General features: G+C 33.3%; 2 protein-coding genes across 2 annotated transcripts; both read right to left on the bottom strand.

Moving 5' to 3' along the window:
• Positions 1-1,986: 1,986 nt before the first annotated feature.
• On the bottom strand, positions 1,987-12,118 carry LOC149739542 (exostosin-1-like). Its single transcript, XM_089873234.1, has 11 exons — positions 10,620-12,118; positions 10,233-10,385; positions 6,279-6,480; positions 5,762-5,881; positions 5,158-5,284; positions 4,573-4,691; positions 4,235-4,438; positions 3,481-3,641; positions 3,293-3,423; positions 2,880-3,000; positions 1,987-2,654 (listed from the first exon to the last, which is right to left on the bottom strand). Exons 1-11 carry the CDS (start codon positions 11,462-11,464, stop codon positions 2,537-2,539), a joined length of 2,301 nt encoding a protein of 766 aa, XP_089729360.1. The 5' UTR covers positions 11,465-12,118; the 3' UTR covers positions 1,987-2,536.
• A 201-nt stretch (positions 12,119-12,319) lies between these two features.
• LOC149739541 (aldehyde dehydrogenase family 16 member A1-like) lies at positions 12,320-21,813 on the bottom strand. Its single transcript, XM_089873233.1, has 19 exons — positions 21,643-21,813; positions 21,457-21,585; positions 21,062-21,150; positions 20,652-20,842; positions 20,314-20,369; positions 19,651-19,762; positions 19,220-19,314; positions 18,633-18,785; positions 18,249-18,359; positions 17,867-18,052; positions 17,459-17,576; positions 16,649-16,830; positions 16,140-16,249; positions 15,665-15,865; positions 15,225-15,304; positions 15,031-15,128; positions 14,438-14,623; positions 13,393-13,518; positions 12,320-12,987 (listed from the first exon to the last, which is right to left on the bottom strand). The coding sequence occupies exons 1-19, from the start codon at positions 21,727-21,729 to the stop codon at positions 12,814-12,816; spliced, it is 2,484 nt and encodes an 827-aa protein (XP_089729359.1). The 5' UTR covers positions 21,730-21,813; the 3' UTR covers positions 12,320-12,813.
• Between the last annotated feature and the right edge of the window lie 334 nt (positions 21,814-22,147).

Here is a 22,147-nt window from a genome sequence, read left to right as displayed (position 1 = left end):
TTTAACCCATTTATAACAAAGGTAATTTTTTTACCTGCAAAGCACTCGTCACAAATTTTGCAAATCGTGACAATATGCGTAAACAGAGTTTGGGAACCGGGATTCAGACGTAGTCCCTAAAGTAAAAGTCACATATTCGAATTGATCTCATACATCAAAGCGAATTTAGTGAAAACCACATGACAAGTGAACCCGGCACTTCACCAAATATAGCACCCTTCAAAATGTGAAGGGTTTTGTTTTTTTGCCGGCTCCTTCACAATGCGGTTGAACATCGGTCGTGTTTTATACAAAGGCACAATGTTACTTGACACACGCCCACAATTGTTTGAAGAACACCAAACATATTCTTTTAGTATTAACACATATTACGAAAAATTTATTTTCTGATTTTAAATTTACAGTTTGTGAGAAAAATATTAGTAGTTACTTGTATTCTCAAACACAGGTGGACCACCTCGGTCTCAATACAACGTCTCACAGCCACAAACATCTGGTATACCACCAGCAACGTGTCATTTGGTGTCGCATATCTACCCATTATACGTGGTTGGCTTATGTGTTAGGATATTACCATTTTGTATTACAATTGGCTAACATGACTAACGTCAAAATTAAAAAGGGGTTAAGATATTACTTTACGCTTAAAATATAATAAGATAATGAAGCGGCGTAAGACACGTTCGGTTGTGCGTCATAATTGCGTGATCCCTTTGTCTGGTGCGTGACTCCAAAGATACGCCCAGCGGTTGCTTTATTTGCGTTCTTAGTGTTTGTCTTGACGCGTTTTTGATCTAAACTTGGCAAGTTTCACCCTATAGGTGCAAACAGATTAACGTATTCAGGTTCTCACGGCCAACCTCCCATATTTATAATGCACGATACCAGCAAATAATTTATATCGAATCATTCATCGTTATCCCACTACATGTTCCCGTCATGCATAATTCAATTTAAAAGGAGTATTTTTAGCAGTAATGAATCACCGATATAGAAGTGAAATGGCGTGGGAAATATATATTGCCGATGTTTGGATACGGTACAAACTTTGTTTTTGTGAATGGGTGATTCTTATTTTTGTGCCGGAACAGAGACGTCGGATATCATACATTTCATCCTTGTTTACGCGTTGCCATTTATTTAACGCTGTTAGAGGTTGTTTGTATGCACGACTGACACGACTGATATAAAGACAACATGTTAGTGGATTGGAGCAATGTGCGGTTGATCATGTCTAAGGACAAATATGTATATGTGGTAGGGTGGGGAAGACGGGACACCTTTCCATTCTATTTTCTCTTCCCATTTGGTAGTAAACAAAGAACATTCCAAGAATTATAAAACCGTATCCTTACAAATCCCATAGACAGTTGTTAATTGTTTAAAACATGATTAGAATATTTTGATATTATGTGCTAAAGGTGTCCATCTTCCCACCACCCTACTATATATACAGGATAGGGTGGGGAAGACGGGGCACCTTTTCATTCTAATTTCTCGTCCCATTTGGTAGCAAACAAACAACATCTAAAGAATTATAAAACCGTATCCTCACAACTCCCGTGGACCATTAGTTTTTGTTTAAAACATGATCAGGATATTTGGATATTATGTGCTAAAGGTGTCCCGTCTTCCTCCTTATACTTTATACATTCACAATGGTAACGAGCTTGATACCTCGTAATTCCATAGTTACGAGGCGAACGGTGTGTTCCCTGCGCCTCGGCGTCGATTTTTATGTAATATATGACATTTGAAATAATTTGACATATTACATAAATAACTTTAAAAAAACATTTATGTTTTTAAACCGAAGACATTTCTGCGAGATATTATAGCACAGCCAATCCTAACGTGGAACATACAAGAAAATATGCGGGTAAATATCCAAAATTACTTTACGAACAGATGTCTGCCTGTATTTTGAAGCAATAAAATGTGCAAGCAGACCTTATTAGGAACAATCGTTTTTATTTAGAACACAAGTTGCGGTTTCATGTGGATGTATTTCATGGTTCGGGAGAAAACATTACCGAGACACGAGAATATCACAACGATTTGGTAACAATCAATTTACAAACATGGTGTGTTGCTTTAACTTAAACTTACAACCAGAACAACGTTGCTGTAACATCATGATTACACCCATCATGCATGCGTCGCCATTGCTTTGACAAGTTACTGCAACCAACAAAAGCGAAAGTTTGAATACTTTATCCAAAATAGTCCGTAGTGAGGCAACTCGGTTAGTAACTATAGCACGGGTATATGAAAGCGTGACGTGTAGGAAAATGTACAGAAATAAATAGAATTAGAAAAAGATATGAAAATAAGTCGGGTTTGGCAACATTTAACTTTGATGCAAACATGGGTGGGATCGAGGAAACTTTAATTGAAATTATTTGGTCTCATCAACCAATGAAGAAAGTGGTGCGCGTGTATGTGTGGCTTCAAAGTGTATGTAGTGCATTGATTTAGAACGTTGTTAAACAATGTCCTTTAAATTTTGTCATTCGTTAAACTTGAGACTAGTTGTTCAAATTTCAATTTTTGGATATTTCTTTCTTGTAACGGAAACTTTATCTTTGTAAAGTGAAGGATCAAAGCGAGTCTCCGAAGAAATGAGGGGCATATACCCAAACCAGGCTTCGAAACTGGAGAAAATAGATTTAATTGAATTAGATATGCATGGTTTAGTTATACAAGGTGTTTAAAGCAGTTGGCCATCGTTTGAAAAGATTCATATCGTTGCGGAGTCTATATGTTTTTTGTCATGAAATCAAATTTTAGGTTATTTTATAAAAAAATAGCAAAAATTGTTTGTCAGCAGTAAAATGCCGTCAATTTTTAACCACTGTATAATATGGTAAATAACATACCTCTGCATGCAGGTCTGGCGTTCAGCGAAATGTCGAGGATCTGACCACCTTGACACAACACCAGCGTGATTCACATACGGTTGCGACGCTGAAGTGTCTTTGTATTGCTTTTTCTGGGTGACTGTTGGAAAATATAACTTGTAAAATAAATTTAGTTAGTAATAATAATATGATAATATTAACTTTAATTTGTAATTACAGTAGCGAAGATTTATTTTAAGCGAAAAGACAGGATATAGCGACAAAACAACAGTTGTTAAAACACGCTAACAGTTAAAAACATATTTACATTTAATTGGAAGAAAATAAGCGTGGTCGCTACACCTAACAGACAAACTAGCCATTTATTTTATTTAATTTAGACTTCTAATAGAAACAAAAGTGTGCGTAAAGACACGAAAACAAGTGTTTACCTTTAACCGGTGGTAGCCTTGTCACGTGAGCCACCAACATGTTCATTAAAATATCTTCACAATTACTCGTTTCATCGACTGTTTTTCTTAGCGACGGTGGAAGCCACTCCGAGTAAAGTTTCAAGTAATATCTGAGGAAACCGGAAATGTTATAACGTGATGTTTTCTTATACGTTTTTATGAAGTACCTGTGTATGAATGCAGCCCCTGTTAGAACTATACTGTAGCTATTCGACCACTTTGATGTATACACCCATTTGCTTTTACTTGAGTTCCAAAAGTGACTGCGTGCAGGGAAGCCGACGATACGGTCGGGAAACGACCGCCATACGTCGAATGCGAAGTCGATCTGTCAGTATAATGCAATGGTTAATTTTAACCTAATATTAGAGATAAAGTAAAAACAATGTTGTAATGCTCGTGGAAAACAAAGGAATTATGCATGTGAATATAATTTTCGTACAGTTTTAATTTTTACTAAACGACAAAACTACCATATAAGAATATTTATAAATGGATTGTTTAATTAAAACACCAGCAATTAACACCAAGAAAAAACTAATTACATAAAACAAAAACACGGAGATAAAAACTAATAATGAAATACTGAGATTATGTAAATATATTTTTGTAAATAAGTACAGAAAACGGTTAACGTGATGAATTAACTCTTATAGTGCTTATGTCCATGTAAGGGGCAATTACTTGTTTATTCTAGCATGTAGGGTGAGCTTGTATACCTATGTTATTATGCGGTGGCTTTATACAACTGATGTGGGCATACAAGAGTGTCAAGCATACAACTTATGGTTGTTTGTGTTGTTTAATGTTTATTTCTGTGCGGCTAAAACTAAAACGTACAAGCCATTAGTGACTACTGGGTTAAAGCAATTATCGTTAAGTGTCTTGCGCAAATGTTTCGTTTGTTTACGTTACCATTACCTCTTGTGAATTCAGCATGACGTCATCATCAAGACTTAGTATTGCATCTGTGGTGAATTGACGCGGAAGGAACCGACGGCCCATCGTTTTAGGTTGGTCGTCTATTACTCGTATCGGTATCTCGTGAGCGCCATCTTGCGGAACCAATACACGCCATCTGTCGTTGGGAATCGGAGGTTTCCCGCAATGCCATAACACCACGATCTATAACAATGGTGGACGGTTGAAAACGTGCTCGTTTTTCAGTAAATTATTTTAAATTAAACTAACGGATAAAATATTTTAGAAAATTAAATTAAACTAACGGATAAAAGGAATTTTTTTTTTATCAGACTTACCTCATTACATGAAGAACTTTGAACTAAATTACGAAGCAATTTAACTATGGGTGCGGCTGATGACGTCACAGGTGCGGTGGCTTGTATCACGGCCGTGAATTTCATGGGAGCATCAACACCTGTTTATCATATGATTTGGTGAAATATTTTTCTTTTAAAAGAAACGGTTAAATGAGAATCATATAATCAGTCCCGGCGCTGTTGCACAGTTGGTTAGCAGGTCTGCCTCTAACCCAAAAGTAATGGTTTCAAATCTCGTCGCTGCTACTAAAGAGGGCGTATGTGTTCTGCTTAGGCAAAACACTTAACAGCAATTGCTCCACCCCAGTGATCACTAATGAGTTGTCCGAATTATCCGCAATCGCAATAAACAAAAAAAATATATTTACCTATAAAGTAACATACACAGTAACTTGTAAGCTGGCATGAGGTGTATGAAACAGAACACCTGTCAAACCCGTGATTGTTTTTTCTGGTCGCGCGAGAATAATACAAGTTACATTACATTCAGCTGTACTTTTTAAAGGTCAACGCCTAACCTACTATCCCTTACACAGAACCAAGTTGATATATTGTTCAACTTACCAAGAAGTCCATGATAAAATGGATATGAGCTGGGCGCGGTATCAGAATTGAAATATAAAGCTCCTGGTTGAGAATTCCATGCAAATGATGGTCTTGCTTGCTCGGGGAAGACACGGTCATGTATTATCTGCACAAGATATTGTATATGAATTTAGTGAAGATCATGCAGCAATAGAAGTCTATTTAAGTCACTACTTTTACGCCTATTGTCTATTGACCCAAATTAAAAACATAAAATAATTAATGACCCGATTTCACAAACTGTATTTCACACAAGATTTATAAACATACAATAAAAAGGTTTACAATACCAGAAACAGTTTTACGATTCACTAACGGATGACCTAAACAAATAAATGATGACCTACTTTTGGGTGCAAGGCCCAAGGTTTAACAAGTGCTGTTGGTAGAAAAAAAGATCCTTTTGTATGAGAAAAAATTACATCCAGTATATTAAGATAAGTAGCCATGGTGTTAATGTGTGTACTGCACCAAGGATATAAATCTTAAATTAATAATTGACTTGTTTCGAGATTCAGATAAGCTGACTTGTATTTGTAATGCAATATTTAAAATTCGACTATTCGTAATGAGGACAAAATACCTCTAGTGTGCTTCGAATTATGACGTCCATTGAGGAAAAGTATTTGTCCCATAGGAATTGACTTTGCTGACGTAGTAACATGATGCGGTTGTCTTGAACTTCCCGTAATATACCAGGTACCTGGGGTTGAGTTGTTACATCATAATTGAATGAATGGTATGGCCGGACATAACCATATATGGTAAATCATATTCCAGCTTAAGGTATTGATACTTTCATACTTTATATGGTGATTTGAGCCTTTTAATAAATTAAAACATATTCCATTTATAAACTGCGTACGAAAATATAATATTAATAGATTTGTAAATTTACTGTTTACATTCTTGTTATTAAAGAAAAAATGATATTTGAAACGACACGTGAATATATATTGTTTAAAAAAGATGTTTCTATGCTGTACTTAAATTAAACAATAATTTGGTGATTGTAATGTCATTTAAAAAATGATTTTTTTATTAAATTGAAACAATCGTGTTCAAAGAATTCAAGTTTTAATCCAAGCAGTGTTGAATACCTGTAAGAGCAATCGCTCCTCCCAAGCTAAACTTGCTTTTGACCAATCAATGACCTCATCAAAGGGAAGTTTCCACCCATTAGCGAGTACAACAGGTATACAAGCTGCTTGCAAAGATTCAAGGAAGCGAAACGAACCTAATCTTCGTCCTCTTGGCACCATACAGAAAGTTGAATTGTGGAGCAATGACTGGTAGTCCCATCTGAAAAGAGAATGAATCATATTTCATTAGAATGATAGTTCATTTCTATTAAATAAGCAGATTTCATTAAAGACAACTTGTCCATAGAGACCAAAGTAATGTTTAACTTAACTTAAAACCAAGGAGAAAATAGAACTTATTGGATAAACACTTGACAATCTGGACAAAAATGAATGTAGTTATTTTATTTTATTTTTAGTACTTTTTTATGTTAGTATTATTTTTTTGGCATATTATTATTTAGATTCTAAAACAGTTTTGTTTCCCCAAATAAATGTATGTTTAAATATTTGTAGCATAGCCATTATACATGGAAAGTACCCTTATGAATCACATTTCAATTAAACCGAATTCTTTATACGTACAAACAAAACTTAAAAACATAAAATCTGCTGTTAGTTAAACTTTCCCTTCCATAGCTATGCATTTAAGGCTTATGTATGTGATGTCTAATGTCTATACACATTTTTTGAAATTTATGATAAAAATTCCATTATTGGTATTTGACATGACAAAGGATTATTTTGTATTTAAGGCTTTTAATAAAGAAGGTAAATGATAAGATGGGACACTTTAAGTCCTAAGGGAAGTATTTAGGGCAGCTGAAGGACATTTTTGTTTGACATAATGATCAATCAAAGTGGCTTATCCACTCTGTCCAATGTTGATAGCGTCAGCTTATGTATGGCTCACTTTGTGTCTAATGTATTTGTCTACCAATGTATGGTCATGGTTAACAACTTGCCAGGCACATCTTGTAAGGTTAAACACACAGAATAATGACTTAGGTATGATAAGTCATAGTGTATACATATCAGTGGAAATAAACTGCACTTCTGTATTTAACAAGTGCAATTAAATATAAGCAGAACCACTATTTTAATTTGTGCATGGGCTATATAAACTTGATTTTCAAAAACAAAGACTTGCAAAACAATATCTATACTATACAAACTATATTTGTACAATAGAAAACTATGATATAATAACAACTGAGAGAAATTGTTTAGTCATAATGTATTTTAATTTTATTCACCAAGTAATAAAGTATTTGGAGCACTGATGGGAAACACGATTATGAACAAACAGTTTTGTGTTGCTATTTGCATTGTGGATTCCATTGAGTGAAGACAGCCAAACAAAGCAACACAAGTAAGCTATTGTGTGAAGGGAGAACGTGAGATAACAGGTTAGTATTCTCGTTCAATTTAGAAACACAAAGCACTTAATGAAGATAACATGTTACTCCTTACATACACCAACACTACTGTTCTATGAAATCTTGGGAGTGAACAGGACAATATAAAAGATATGAGACACATATATTAATTTATAAAATAACAAATCAACTTTAGATGGGAGTTACAAAGTGTGTGTGTGTTGTTACTTGCAATAGGGAGTGTTGAGCACTCCTGGGAAATTACACCAAGATATGAAGATAACCACTTCATGTATACATTTACATCAGATATATTGATACCTGAATACGGAAGTTTAGTTTATTGACAATATATCACAAAAGTGTATCAAATCTAACTACAATTACCAACTATCGAAAACAACTTTTTTTCTTGGATAAATTTTTATATGAATGTGCAGAACCACCATAGTCTACTATATTACATACCAATATATATCAATAGTGTGAAGTAAACTTAACATAGGCTGTTATTTGTTAATAAACCTTATGGCATGGCCGCATGTCGCATGGTATTAAAGTAGTAGCCGATGTATCGCTTAAAATATGACTGGTAAATCTTTGTCCTGCAGGATTATAATCCATATAATAACAACCTAATAAGACCTTTACTAACTTCCATGCGCCTCAGGGTATTACCACATCCCAACGCTTGATTGTACAAGCATAAATGACTTAGCAAAACTAATTTAAAAAATAATCAATCATAAAGAACAAGTTAAGTTTTAAATAATATGAAAATTTGTGCAATGATAAAAACTTCAAATTTTCACAAAAAGTTAATCGAACAATATGAAAACAAAATAAATGTGTTAGTTGACAACTTGACATAGCAACCTTCCAAAAGTTACCAAACCAATAATCAAACACATAAATAACTGGAACCAATGAGTTCAGTGCATCATCTAAGATCGTGTGTCAGTTGATTTCTTTGTGGCGCATAATTTACAGATAAAATGTAAACTTTCAGCCAATAAATGTTATTTGCACAGCTAGTGGTAAAAGTGTTGTTAAAGTGGTCATGGTGACTTAGACCATCTGTGGTTGTGTGTTGGGAATTGACATTAAAGCAAGTAAATGTGCATGGCACAGTGGTCTCTTGTTTAGTTTTACACCTTAGCGGCTTAGCCCAAGCTTAAGGTATTCAAGGAAAATGAATACCATTTATTTGTGCTCCAATATATTGGGACCACCCCTGCGCTTATAATTTATCATGTTAGTAAACGTGTGAACATTCCCCTCCGTACAAAAATAAATTATTCGGATTCTCTTCATATATAGTTGTTGAAGCAGCTTTACAAAATAAACAGGACTAAGATGCATTGTAAGTTGTAATATACACTTATTTCAATATTTGTCAATTTTAGTCTAATAAAAGTTAATCTATTTTAATTAACCTGATGTATGGGTAAAATATATATAAAATATAAATATTACAATTTTCCTGGTTAAGTCAAACGATACATGCATAAAAACCATTATTATTAATATAGGGCAAGTAAACCCAGTTTAAAATAAGAGGTTTCCTGTTATTTGTCAACAGGCCTTCTTTACGGTTCAGAGATATTCAATTGAAAACTATTCGTTCCACACTTCCCTTCGTTTCACATTACACAGCAATTTAAACATTATATCTTTAAGTTACTTAATACAAGAAGTTTGTTTGGCAAGTATGGGTGGAAGTAGTTACATGGTACAGTACACAAAACTTTGATCGCAAAATAAACAATGAAATACAAGTGTGCCGCCTCTTGCCGATAAAGGATTAAACTATTCCAGTTAAAGTATGACCCAAAATAATGTATTCTTACTAGAATGTAATATATTAACAAAGTTTCCGAAGGTGCCACTTAATTCTCAATTTCTTATATTTTAATATTATGCATGTATAACATAAATACATGGTTAAAAAGTGAATAAATAACATTAGGATATGTGGAGGCTAGCTGATACTGATAGCATTTGTTGAACAAACACTTTCTCATATTGAATTTACCGTATTAAACTCTCAAAACATTTAAACTTTAAAGGACGACTGGTCTCAAAACCACTAACAATCATCCCACATTACACCAAACAACCACTCTAAACATGCCCACCAGAAAACTGTGGTTGATAAATGCTGACTAAGAACAAACCATTGTTGTTTGACTCTGAAGTGATGGTTAAGTAGTTTTTTTTAAATTTGGATGTTACAACAAACTTTGGCAAGAAATTGTATACCATAGTGGAGTACAACGGAATATAACAATGAAAAGACTATTTAAGCTTAGAAATACACCCAGACAGTTTGTGATTCAGAGTCTAAAAAAGGGACTTTGTCTATAATTTATGAGCTATAATGAATGTACATGTGCCTTTTAAGTTGCCTATGCATTAAAACAAATGAATTAAATTAATATATATATGAAGTATATATATTATACATAAAACCATTATAAATATAGGTCTATACCTGTTGTAATTTAACTATATGTGACTACAGGATATGTGTTATGTAAGAATGCTAAAGTTAAAGTACAAACTATTGAACAAAATGACATATTCCTCTTACTTTTCATATTCCTCGTTGTCTGTCTCACATTTCTGGTCGCTGAAACTTTGCCAGTTTTTTCCGTGCTTGCATGTTGTTAATATGATGATGTCATCACCATTGTGGATATGATACAAAGCATTACGGGTGCTTGACCCAATCCCGTATGTGTATCTGCAAATATTGTCATTATGTCAAATATTGTTATTAAGTGTCTTGCTCAAGGACACATTCATATGTCCAAAATGGTAGCGATTACGAGCCTTGACCCCATACCCTTGAAGTTTAAGGCAGGCGGCCTAACCAACATGTCGTTGTTATATATTTATATGTAAATATAAATGATTCTTTAAGCACAAAGGCACAAAAGGTTAGAAAACTTGTGATCTAAACAATAATGAATCATACCGTTTCCCTTTAAATGAGAGAAGATATTTTCTTCTTGGAGGAAAATAATTTGCTTTAAGAAATCCTTGGGTTCCTTGCATATGAGGGTGAGTTTTTCCAATTAAAGGAAACGAAATATCAAAACCATGGCGATAATAGTTGTCACCAAAACTTGCTTTGGCCAGGATTGCCTCGCCAAGGTTAAAACCAACATCTTCTAAGTATTCAGGCCAAGTGCCCGAATATAAGTTAAAAATAATATGATTTTTTCCATTGTTCCAGTATTTTAAACGGGATATTTTGGCACCAAGGTTATGAATATAGTCCGCAGACAGATGGTCTCTGTCTAAAGTATCATAAGCGGGAACAAATAGACAAGCCTTCTCTGGATCACTTGTGTAGTATTGTGACGCACGAAGGGAAGCAAGAATATTTTGAAAATTTGTTGAGGTTTTTTCACCAACATCTGGATAAACATAAACTTTAAAACCAGTTCTTCTACACCTTTCAAGGTCAAAGCACGTGTCCATTCGACATTTTCGATTTTTGTATATTCTAGTTCTTGAGGCATGTCGATCTGTTGGACTGGGCACCAGTTCTTCTGAATTACTTTCATAGTAGTCTTGTTCTGAATATGAGAGCAAATTCTGCACGGCCTGCTTTGGCACCATCTCCAGTGCTGTGTGTTTGGTTCTGTCTGCATTTTTATCGAAAGGCAAACTTCGTTTTTCCATCTGCAGCAACTTTGATTCATCATTTGCAAAGTGGTCAGCTTCATACTGATGTGCCCACTTGTATCCATTGTAGATAACAGTAATAAGAATCAAAGATGATAGTAGCAGACCATATCTTTTATTTGCCTGCATCTATATGCTCGTACAACAGCATACATGAGGTTGAATGTGCGTAACTTGTTTCAACAAGTTGAATCTTCAGTTGATAGCTTGAATAAATTCCTTACAGTATCACATTTGTGCTAACTTTTTAACTCTGAAACACTAAATATCTAGCTATTAAGAGAAAATGCTTTCAGGGCAAAAAAGACAATAATAACATAGAAAATATACACTTTCTGTTCCTATAATATAGTAAAAGTAACAAATTACATTTGTTTTTAATTCCAACGGAATGTGGTATTAAAGTCGTACAAAGAAGAACGGAAACTGGACATAATATAACTTTCACTGTCAGACAGGGTTTCCTTTAAGAAGAAACGTATAATATTACTCATCAAACATTATCAGTACTGGTATATATGGGGCGTCTGAACTGTACCACACTGTAACACGAGAGAATACGACAATTCATTCATTGTATGGTATATAAACCGCATACGTATTATGGTAAAAAAACATTTAATGAAGTTTATATATAAGAACAGTTATACCTACTTGATTAATACATGACTATTACTTACTAAAGACGCGGTGATTCTTTGCTTGTTATAGACAAATAAAATGGTAGTTTTAAGATTAAAACAAAAAACTTTCTCTAACTAAATGTTTCACACTCCACACATCCGGTCGCGAATAATACAAAGACATCAAACATCGGAAGAAAAATTAAAAGGAACATTTCTTCTATGACGTCATAGCTAACAATCGGTTATCTAGTCTAGCGCATCTAGTGTAATAACCGTATTTTAATTTATCAAAAGTTACGTGAACTCGGTCCAAATATTTGTACCGACTGACGAATAGATATCTGAGATTTACAAAGAATTTGTCATTTTTTGTGATCAGTTACTTTAATGCAATCTTTTTTTATTATATGCATTTTAATTGCACGGAATTTCACAGAATTAAAGTTGATTAAATATGTACTACTGTTACACATTTCCTGCAAAAAATTACTGTCCAATATAAATATGGATAAATAATCGCAATAATTTATTTAATGGATACAACAGGCTTGCAATTTTTACAGTTTATATTTCGTTTTTTTAAGCTTTTGTAAAAATTCACACACACAAATTACCAAGAAAAACATGATTGAGGGAACGGACAGTGAACTAAACTAATCAATTAAAAACCAAGCACCAACAATTTAAAACATTACAGCAGCCACAATTTAACACCAAAATATCCACCGCAGTTACATGGATAAAAGTGGTGAAAAAACATATAATCAATTGGAACTTTTGAAAAAATATTATTGTTTAAAATTTCAATATTGGGTATTTCAATATTTATTCAATATAAAACATAAGAAATATTTAGTTCGAGAATGTTGTTCCCATTGGCATCCAGATATTTTTACATTGAGTTGCATGATAAAGAAATTCTTCTCCTTGACCTTGATCCTGATCCATCCAATCTCTCTCCTTACCATAGTTGACCCATGTCCGCTTAACATTCTCAGCTGACGTAAACTCAACAAATTTTGAACCCTGGAATGAAGCAGAAGTGTGAACAATTATTTATCTGTAAATATCATAAAAGACCTTCCATTGTAATAGACACACGTGCACCAAACAAACAGCTCAAATATCATCATAGTCTTCATAGAATAATATATAAATAAAGATATCAAAAAATCGTACAATTTTCAAAAACCTTGGTTTCATATTTAGGTTTGGCTTAATAAAAAATATCTGCATAATATTAAAAAATGCATCCACTCGATTTTACCCTGGTTTTGTAATGATTTCTGCTAATTATATTGTTTGAATAATTTAGAATCTTATAAAAATATAATTTTAAACGATGCCAGTTTAGTATGTTGTCGCATTTAATTAAGCTTATTTATATTTCGAACTTGATAAAATCATAAAAAAAAGTTTTTAATAAATTACCTCGGCTGAACCAAAATACCACATAGCATCAACATTTTGATGTTCAGTGAGATACTTGCTGATATGATCCTTATTTCCACTGAGTACGTTAACCACTCCTGCTGGTAAATCAGAAGTATCGAATACCTAAAAAGAATTACAGAATATTGTGACAGCCAAATTTATTTTACATTTATATAAAAGAATGTTTTATATAATAACACTGCCCATAGTTTTAGAGTGATTTTACTTTTTAAATGTGACTGCCTGACAATTAAAAAATTTCCATTAAAAGTTGACAGAATATTCCAGAAACCAAATCAGGCGGACCAAAACAACCTCACAGTATCCAATACATCAGTCATCAATATAAAATTGTTGGAACTTTATTATTAAAAATCTGTAACCAAACCAAACTTATCATTGAAAAGCTTGGCTTTTAAACATTATAAATACCAACACTGATCTGCCAAGTAAAAAACTAGTCATAGCAAATAGAAATGGACAATTTATTTTAACTGAACAAAGATTTTTTAGAACAAATGATTCTAGTTGAATAGATAACGTTGAATAGATAATGGTAACATAAAATGCTTCGCAAATGTATTGATCGGTGTTTAAGAGCCAACAAAGAACCACTATCATAACTTGTCAGAGTAAATCATCCTCATATTAAAATTGGAACAATTATTGAAAAAACTTACAAATATAGTAGGATGGGGAAGATGGAACACCTTTTCATTCTATTTACTCGTTAAATTTAGCAGTAACCAAAGAACATTCAAAGAATTTTAAAACCGTATCCTCACGACTTCCATAGAACATTGTTAATTTTTTAAAACACAATCAGGATGTTTAGATATTATGTGCTAAATCTGTCCTGTTTTTCCCCACCCTACTATATATTCTGATTCAACTTTTTCAAAGGATGTGAGGCATTTGTTATAATAAGGATAAACCCTGATCAATAAAGAGGGATGGAGTGGGTCGGCACATTTGAACACAAAGGTTATATTGATCCAGTATTCATTGAGTTAGTTTATCATACAATAAAAACAGGACTGACCTGGTAAAAATCGAGCGCAGGTATTGGATATTTATCACTTGGGATAATCACAACACAATTAGCACGAACAATAGCGGGAGCAAAGAGAGAAACAAATCCTAACAAAGGGAATTCATCAGGGCAAGCAATACCCACAACACCCACCGGTTCACGAATACACACGGTACAACCATACAATGTTGTCTCCTGCAATTAGAATGGTTTAAGTGTTGTGCGCATAAGAAATTAATGATGGTACAAGCGTTATTATTTCTGTGTTGATGGTTAAAGCAACACATTAAAACATGTGTTTTGGGCAATCTATTATCTGGTTTAAAGCAATCACCATTAATTGATTCGAATAAATTTAACTTACTTTATCCTCCTGTGGTACTTTGTGGGAGATTTTTTTTGGATTTTTTATGTGCGGCTGATTTAGACAACCTATTAGCAATCATTGAGTTGAAGCAACTGTAACCAACTGGGCCACGACACCAGACATTTGCCCATAGAATACACATGCCAACAATAGTGGGGACATCAGGCATCACACCTGATATCTTCCAGTTAAATCTCCCAAATACTGAACCACTACAACAGACATTTACACTTACCTGAACATTACCACCATATTTATCAGCGTAAGCTCCCCAATAAAACAACCTCTGAATTGATAAATCAACTTCTTTGAATGAATTCTCTAAAGTTTTACCTGGGAAAAAATAAATCAAAAAAAAACTTCAGTTTTATGATTTTATGTTTTTGGGTTATATTACAGTAAACTGTATGTTTAAATGAAGTATATCACCTGTTAGCAATGAAATACGCTCTGCTATTTCCTGCCTTCGCAATTCAAGATTTTCAGCCATATAGTAAACAATCTGCGCCCTAAGAATAAACATTATCATACATTTAAATTTAGATCAATAAACACTAGTGGCAGAGAAGCTTAACATTGTTGGGGAACTAATTTATATCTTTACTATTTTCGTATTTAAAAATTTGCTCCTTTGCAAATTGAATTTTTTCTCTAGGGATAAGCACTTCTGATAAGAAATAAGCGAATAGAGCTTGTACATTTTTGCCACTTATTACTACTTTACCATAATTTGTAATTTATGCAGTGCAAATCATAATAGACAAGCTAAAGAAAAATCATTTTCGACATAAAATACAATACATCCAAAATGTATGGTAGTTTCCGCCATGTTAGGTAAATCTGCAACATTTATAGATTAAATAACCTACCTGTTGTGTGCGGCTCTCTTACCCCACCCAGGGGCCGCCTTGTGAGCAGCTTCCACAGCATTCCTCACATCTTTACGATTGCTGTCACCAACGTAAGCTACAATGGTTTGTTTGTCATGTGCTGCATATATTGGTCGTGAATAGCAACCATCAGGCCTCTTCTGTGCACCACCATAATATACTTTGTATGTGTGGTCAACTCTGTAGAAATGTTTAATAAGCACATTAGCACATAAACACAAAGTATTCATGAATTACATAATAATAATAAAAAGTAAACCATTGAATATAAACCAACATTGAGGTTTGTTCCATCTCACATGATGTTTGCCACATTCACACAAACTATCAATCTTCACCAAATAACAATAACTTATTAAAATAGTAAAATATAGAAATATAAAAGTTCTAAAAGGCTGTTATGCCAAGTTTCCTGACGAACTTCAACGCACATGTGAATGAATATCAAACTTACAATGGTTGTTGTTTTCCATTTTGACACAATTGAGATTTTGATGGCCCACCTTGTCCTGGTGTTGGGGAAGTCCCACTTCCAAACGAAGCACCAAATGTTTTGATATCAATCTATCAGGAAAGATTTAAAATGTGAATTCGTTGGTTACACATTGTTTAATTTAGTAAATTCAGCTAAAAATAAATTTTTGGTTTGACCAATGTTTAGGTTAAGGGGGCATTTATAAAAAACATAACAATTAAGCAGATGTAATAAATTCCGCAAATCTGACCTTTTTTAAAGAAATACGGTAAGGATCTGGTGCTATAAAAACCTAACAGACAAAAATTCAACCAATTATATAACAAAGGATATGTACATATTTCTCCTAAATCGTTAGCCTCTTATTTAAATTGAATCTAACCAGCTGTTAACTTACTGATACAGACACATACATGTTTTTAAAAAAATGGTTAAATCAAATTATATCATTTTCTTATAAACATGTAATGTATGAAACTAAGGCTTACATCAACATTTTGTCTTATTGTTCGTTCCCATTTAGGCATGACATATTCATACAATCCCTCCTTGCCACCATCTCTACCAAACCCACTTTCCCTGTAGCCACCAAACCCAGCAGCAGCGTCAAATAAGTTGTGACAATTCACCCACACTGTGCCAGCTTTTAGTGTGATGGCCAACTCTAATGCTGAAGGATAGAACTTTTGTTAAATATAAAACCACAAATATTAATTCAGTACTTGTTTATATTGTGTTCATCAATCAATCTGAAGCATATTTTACAAGCAGTGACTAAAAGCTTACAATGCAATAACATTATTAGTTTATTACGCATTCAAAAACAACACGCATATATTACTTTCAACAATTAAACCTTAGTCTTTAATAAATTTCAGCAGTATTGCCCAAAGATGTTTTATGATTTTAAACATTTTCGTTATTAAAATGTTATGTTTTTATAAATCAGATTTAACATGATTTGATTTCATTGTCCTTTTTGCATGTGCAGACCACAAACAGGTTCTAAACACTAGTATTATAAAGAAACCCAAATTTACAGCATACACCATTGATTACCCAGAGGTAATGGATTTAAAGCCCTCCGCTACTACATTACATACGTTGTAATGGCCCTAATGGGTTGTCCAAATTATTGGCCACAAATAAGAAATTCCCACTAAAAATCAATCAAGGACAAAGTGATATACTTGGTAACTCCTAAGCTGACACAAGTTTAACAACTGTCGTTTTTTGGTCACACGAGGATAAAGGAAGTTACATTTATATATTTATTATTTAATAACACACTTACAAACCTGTAGGAAGGTTTTCCGACCACACACTTGCAGCCAATCCATAGTTCGTGTTGTTACCAAGGTTACCAGCTTCTTTAGCTGTTCGAAATGGCAGGGCAACTAACACAGGACCAAATATCTGAATATAACCATATATTTAAACTATATTTAGGGTCAGAATTAAAACAATGTGTATCAAACACATAGTATCCAAAAATGAAAAACTTTAGTATATTATGCAATATATTATATTGTTTGCAATACAGAATAATTTGATTTTTTACACCAAACAAGCAGTTTACATGGTGAGCAACAGAATAATGAAACATGATATTGCAATTCGTTTGCACGCCTTTGAAATTGTAAAATTATTTCCCATATCCAAACCCATGTAGAAAAAGTTGAGAAATATAGCAAAGAACAATTTACCTCTTCTCTCACAACCCTTGAAACAGTTTGAACATTTGTTATCAATGTTGGTGGGTAGAAGAGGCCTTTGGCAGGAAGTGGAATATCTGGTTGAAATACATCTGCTCCTGTAGCTCTTGCATCATCCACATATTCTTTTATGGTGTTATATTGAGCTTGGCTTACAATAGCACCCATGTCTATCGCCTGATACAGGAAACATTATGATCAAATTAATAAACTCAAGTAAATGAAAATCAAAGTTCGTTATTGAGATTTCCAATAACAGGATTTTTCAATATTTACTTTACTAATAAACAGCGATAAAATATTGTATTTCATTATTTAACATGACAGATTTTTCTATGAAACATGAAGAAACTAATCTTTGTAAAGTTGCCACCTTATCAAGTGAATGGCCGATTCGAAAATGTTTCAATCTCTCTTTCACCCTTTGAATCACATCATCAAATATATTTTCTTGAACCAACAGTCGCGACCCGGCACTGCAAACCTAGAATAGAAAGAGAGATGCATTTAATAGATATATAAGTTAATACATAACAGAAGTGGACAAAAAATCTACAAAATATATATAAAATATACAAAAAGTAATAGATTAATGTCTACGGACTATTTAAAGTGAATGAATATTTTATAAACAACTGCAGACATGATCTAATTATATCGCAATGTATAGATATAACATAAGCTTGATAAGAACATTTATAAAAAAGATGGTTAAATGTAATCTGTGTTTTTATATGACATGTAACTCATGCAATACCTGGCCTTGATTGAAATAAATAGCATCAACTATTCCTTCTACAGCACTATCTATATCAGCAGTGTCCATCACAATGACAGGAGATTTCCCACCAAGTTCAAGAGAAAGTTTCTTCCCAGTTCCAGCTGTTAATCGACGCAAAGTTTGTCCAACCTACATAACATAAGTCAAGATAGTTTTTTTTATTACAAAATAAGAATAAAGCGTAGAATGTGGATCATTGAACAGTCTCCCGTATTCGAATTGTTCCTATTATACATTTATTAGGGATGCCACTGGAACTTTGTATAGGCTACAGTTTGAACTATGAACTATCCAGTCCATAAATCTCCGTCATTGAATGAATATAACTTGCTTTATCCTAGGATAGCCAGAGAACAAAAATTGTTAACATACGTTTTCTGTTTTATACACCTCTCGCAAGCTTTTAAGTTACCACATAATTACCTCGAGTGATAGATTTCATGAATGACTGATTTTTTTTAGACAACTTATGAGTGACCACTGAGTTGGACAATTATACATTTAAACGGTAATGCATAATTTGTAACAACAAATTTTAATTCTACAGTATTAAATAATAGTACCGGTGTTGAACCAGTAAAAGCAACTTTATCAACATCAGGATGAAGAGCAAGTTTGCTACCAAATGATCCGTTGCCAGTGACTACGTTGAACACACCTTAAATAAGAAAAAAATAATCAGTGTATTGTAAATAATATATTTGTTTAAACAGATTTAAACTCTAATACTTATTTGGCTTGCAAATTTAACACTTGTCTGTCCATTTTTTTTAATTTTCTATAATGTGATGTCTAATAATTTATTAATTTTAAGACCATTCAAAGTTGACTTTGTTTGTGGTTAGCAGATTATGCAAATATTTCAAGTGGACTTTTAAGGTTTACGTTTTTCAAAAACAAGCAATATTTCTATGTCTTTTATGGAGAAGTAAGCCCAACTTTTGGGTCCAACTTTTTGATTCATTACAATTAATTTATACTTGGATCAGTGTACCTGGTGGGAGACCAGCTTCATGGCATATCTCAGCAAACAAGAGAGCTGACAATCTAGTGAATGTGGCGGGTTTCAACACTACTGTGTTGCCCATCGCAAGTGCAGGGCAAACCTGATCATTTAAGTTAAATACTTTCAATATTAGTTGAGGTTAAACACAATGAACACATCCTGTATGTTAGCATGTAACAAGCAGCCAGTGTACACAGTAAATACAACATTCAAGACAGAAGTGATTGGTTTGTTCTGCAAGTTATGATAAGCTCAACGACATGAAACCCATAAGTATGTTGATATTGATGCCGGTTGTGTCACACACTGTAAGTCATGTAGAAAACAATTCTATTCATTATTAAAAACAAACGTGAACATAAACAAGAATTAAAACACAAAAAATATACATAATATGAACTTTTGCTGTCAGTTGTACAAGACATATATATCCAAGTTATTTTGGCAAATTCATTCGATTGCAATATCCTATTCAGGTTGCCTCAATCAGGGTAATTTAGACATTCCCCAATTTTCAGTTTAGCAACAAAATTGATTTTTACACATTTATATATAAAATATATATATATACATATTTTTCTTGCCGTCACCTGATTTATACAGCTAATACACTTTGATTAAAGATTAAGAAGTAACCACAAGTCTACCAACCTTCCATGTTAATAACATGAGTGGAAAGTTCCATGGAACAATAGCTCCTACAACACCTGGTTCAAACATATCGAGTTTAAATTATACATTAATAAAAATTATTTTTTAATCACATTGTCACAAATATTTTTATCTATGCTGTATATTAAATGCACGAATGAATGATTCTAACCGTTTTTATCCTCGCGTGGCTGGAAAACGACATTTGTTATAAACACAGGTGTTTTGTGTCATACACCTCATGCCAGCTGATGAGTTATTAAGTATATCATCTCAGAAAAAAGTTTAGTCCTCTTTAAAATTAGAAAAACAAGATGATGAAATATAGAAGGCATTACCAACTGGTTTCCATTCTCTCATTTCAGTATCCGAGAGTTGAGCCCAACCAGCATAGTGATAAAAATGCCGAGCAACAAGAGGTATGTCGCAGTCTCTTGTCTCTCGGATGGATTTTCCGTTATCAAGAGCTTCAATGACTGCTATAAGTCGATGATGTTTTTGCACATTTCTTGCAACTGCATATAAATGCCTGTGTAGAAAACACATTATTAAAATTTGTTTGTTTAAAAAAAGCACAACTCAAATCTAATATAGATTATAAAAATTCAGAAAGATTGGAATAAAATCTCCATTAAACTGTTCAGTTAAAAACATTCTTAAACGGCAACAAAAAGTGGAATAAATATTAAAGTAAACAAAAGTTTAGGACACAAATCGGGCTTATAATTGTAAACGGCCACATGCATACCTTGCTCTGGTATGAGCTGGTAGTTGAGACCAAGATTGAAAAGCTGTCTTAGCACAAGACACAGCAAGGTTTACATCTTCTTCTTCACCCTGTATAAATATGACACTATATTCAATATGTATGTCGTATGATATGTTTACCAACATATGGTTATTTGACATTTATTAGACGTGGCCGCGTAGCGTCTCTGGTCAAAAAGGCAATTACCATTAACTGTCTTAACCAAGGACACGCATCACTATAATCGAACTACTAATACTATTACTAACCACTATCAATTGGTTACAATGTGCATGTTCTAATTTTGGTATGACGGATTTGCATATTGAGTTGTGTTTACTATGTAAATGTAATTTTAATCCGGCAAACTTGTTTGATATTTGCTTGGGATTTACCTGTATTGTATCAGCCAGAGCTTCACCAGTTGCTGGACTACAAGTTGTGTAAGATTTTCGGTTTTCTGGTTTCACCCATTCCCCGTTAATGAAATGTCCCAAACTGTCTTTATGTTGAGATAACCATTTCTATAAAAAAAACACGTGTACAGCAATAATGCAAAACTTGTCATTCGACAATCTTACTTTTGCAACATCTGCAGATTCTGGTGCTGGCCCATACTCCATGTTTTCAAATATTCTACGAATTTCACTGCCAAGATTTTCTGCCATTTTACCAGGACAAACGCTTTGTAACTGCAAAATACAAATTATTTAGGTAACAAGTTAACAAGAAAGCATTGCTTTAATGTATGAACACGTGAATTACAACGTAAAGAATGGCAATGTGCAATTCGTATTTCAAACATATGATATCTATGATTTCAAACGCTGCAAATCAAGGTGATCCCCCTTTAGTAACTAGATCCCAGCGGTACTGATTTTAAACTAAAATTTAAACAGTTCAAACCGTTATTAACTATGAATATTAATATTCGCCATAAAAACATATTTCTACAACCTTCTACCGATCAAGCATCGCGTTCCGGCTACGTAATACCAAGAGTCCAAATATAAACAAACATGTTTATATACGGACTTAGGTTATACCTAAAAAGTTAAAATTTTATATTATTAATATTTTGCAACT

Source organism: Ciona robusta, chromosome 2 (genome assembly GCF_009617815.1).
Source record: "Ciona robusta chromosome 2, ASM961781v2".
In the NCBI taxonomy this organism is placed as follows: Eukaryota; Metazoa; Chordata; class Ascidiacea; order Phlebobranchia; family Cionidae; genus Ciona; species Ciona robusta.
Note: the sequence above shows the minus strand (reverse complement) of the source record. Positions and strands in the feature narration are given on the sequence as shown.